At 52.2% G+C, this 2,500-nt stretch overlaps 1 protein-coding gene across 9 annotated transcripts in view; it reads left to right on the top strand.

The window, feature by feature from the left end:
* The window catches only part of ptprfa (protein tyrosine phosphatase receptor type Fa), a 210,905-nt gene that overhangs the window by 82,166 nt on the left and 126,239 nt on the right, over positions 1–2,500 (top strand). For all 9 annotated transcript variants that reach the window (XM_062556610.1, XM_062556618.1, XM_062556617.1 and 6 more), the window contains exon 4: positions 1,054–1,195. In XM_062556610.1, coding sequence (XP_062412594.1) covers positions 1,054–1,195 — 142 coding nt within the window. The remainder of the gene's footprint in view (positions 1–1,053; positions 1,196–2,500) is intronic.

Below are 2,500 nucleotides of genomic sequence, written 5' to 3'. Positions count from 1 at the left end.
ACACCACCACCACCACCACCTCCCCAAACCCGTGACTCCTCATCATCCCTCGGGTCTGGAACTCCCACGTTGCCGGGTTACCGTCAGTGCAGCGCGGGGCTGAGTGCCGTGCCCTGTCTGAGTGTAATTGGGAAAAGCCTCGTCTGCATCCTGACTGACGCAACGCCCAAACACCACTCAGTCATTATCCCCAGTCACTCTGATGGAGCAGACAGACTGACGCACTTCACAGGGGTCCGTGCTCCAAAACAACAGGAACAGGCCCTATGGCACCTCTCTTCATGTTTGTCTGTCTGCCTGCCTGCCTCCCCCTCTCTGTCTCTGCAGTCTCTCTCTCCGCTTCTCTCTCTTACCCTCTCCGTCTTTTTCTTGTTTTCTCATTTTATGTCTCTCTTGTTCTCTGTCCATCTTCCTCTCTCAGTCCCCCCCCTCCTCTCGCCTCTCCCTCTCCTACTCTCCATCCCTCTCCCTCTCTCTCCCTCTCTCTCTCTCCCCCTCTCCCTTTCTTCCTGCCACCTCCAATATGGAGGAGCAGGGCCTTACTCTTGTATTAGTTTCTGCGTGTATGATCAAACCCCCCTCTCCGCTCCTTGGGCTGCGGAGCCGCGCGCTCGCTCCTGTACGTGTCAGCGCGGCGTGTTTATGGCGGCCGTGATCAAAGGCACCCGTGGCCGCTCCACGCACCAGCGTGGCCCAGTAATTGAGTGTGTGTTTAATTCCTCGCTAGAGGTCTGGGGACTGATTTTTTTTTTTTTTCATTTATTTTTTTTTCTGCCTTTTTCTTTTTTCTTTCTTTTTCAAAAGTTTATACAATAGGGTGGGGGGTTATGAAAGGGTGTGCTTGTAAGGGCTGCTTTTGAATATGTAGGCCCAGTAGTGATTTCTCATTGGCAGTCAGGTCCGTTTACCTGGCAGTGGAGCTGCCTCTGGTGGTGTGCAGGGTTGATTGTATTGGAGCTTTAACTAAAAGGCTGTGTTTGTGTGTGTGTGTGTGTGTGTGCGTGTGTGTGTGTGGGGGTGTTTGCGTGTGTTTTCTGTTGTCACGTCTGTCAGGTGATTGAGTTTGACGACGGCTCAGGGTCAGTGTTGCGCATCCAGCCCCTGCGCACGCACCGAGACGAGGCCATCTACGAGTGCACGGCCACCAACAGCGTGGGCGAGATCAACACCAGCGCCAAGCTCACCGTCCTAGAAGGTAGGCTCCTTCTTATGCACACGCACACACACACACACACACACACACACACATACTGGCTCTCGCTATCTCTCTATCTCTCTCATTTGCTCTCTCCATCTTTCCTCTTACACAGGCACACACACACCCTATCTGTCTCTCTTTATCTCACTCTCTTTTCCCATCAGTCCTTCTCATCTCTTTCTTTCTTCCCCTTCTCTGTCCTATCTCAGATCTCTCTCTCTCTCTCTCTCTCTCTCTGCTCCCTTAGTTTTAGCTTTTTTTCCCCCCAAACACCTCAACTCAACTCTCCATCTCACAGCAGGCATGTTTTCATCTGCCCCCCCCCCCCCCCCCCCCTCCCTCCCTCCTCTCTCATGTTCTCTGTGGTCATGTTCAAACACATGTTAGTGCTGCCTGCGAAGCTGTTCTTGATGTGCCTGCGTGCAATCTCTCCAGATCAAAAAAACGCCAGCGCGCGCGTGACGCCTGGGCTCTTCGGGCGCCCCGTCACCGCTCTCAATAAGGCTTGTTTTTTTTTTAACGCCCCCCCCACCCCCCGCCCCACCCCCATCCCCCGCCCCCACTCCGAAGCCTGCTTTCTGACTTGCTGGAAGGTTAGATGTTTGATTAGATAGATCAAAATGGAGTTGAACAGCTCAATTTGATGGTGCCGCGGCGGAGCGTAAATCTCCAGGAATTGATTTCGCTCCGCAAAATTTTCCGTAGGTGGGTCTCGGGAAAATACTTCCCCCCCCCCCTCTTCTGCCACGAGCGAGATTAAAGATGATGTCCAACAGCAATTATTTCATCTCCCTCCCCTCGTCTTCAATTCGTACAGAAATATCCCCCACAGAAAGATGTTTTTGTTGCCACTTTTTTTCCTCTTAAATCACCCTGGAATGCATTATCTGGAGTTAGAGATGGTATTGTAGATATCGTCAGCATTGGCTAGGGAAAAAGTGCTGGAGGCTGTCACGCAAGCAGCTGAGGCCGGTATTCTCTCTCTCTCTCTCTCTCTCTCTCTCTCTCTCTCTCTCTCTCTCTCTCTCTCTCTCTCTCTCTCTCTCTCTCTCTCCCCCTCTTTCTCTCTCTGTCTTTCTCCCTCTCTTTTTTCCCTCCTGTGCTCTTCAAACACACTGTACAGAAAGTCTTGTGAAGTGTGAAGCCAGGCGCCCAGATAATTGCCGTTGCTGGGATAGTATCTGGAACGTGATAGATGCACGAATTAGCGGTGCTTCTTTGCTCAGCCTGGGAGGAGAAGAGGAGAGACAAGGCGAAGGCCTGGGGACTGGTGTGTGTGTGTGTGTGTGTGTGTGTGTGTGT

This window comes from Sardina pilchardus, chromosome 15 (genome assembly GCF_963854185.1).
Source record: "Sardina pilchardus chromosome 15, fSarPil1.1, whole genome shotgun sequence".
Taxonomy (NCBI): Eukaryota; Metazoa; Chordata; class Actinopteri; order Clupeiformes; family Clupeidae; genus Sardina; species Sardina pilchardus.
The sequence above is the reverse complement of the archived record's forward strand: the minus strand, read 5'-3'. Positions and strand labels throughout refer to the sequence as shown.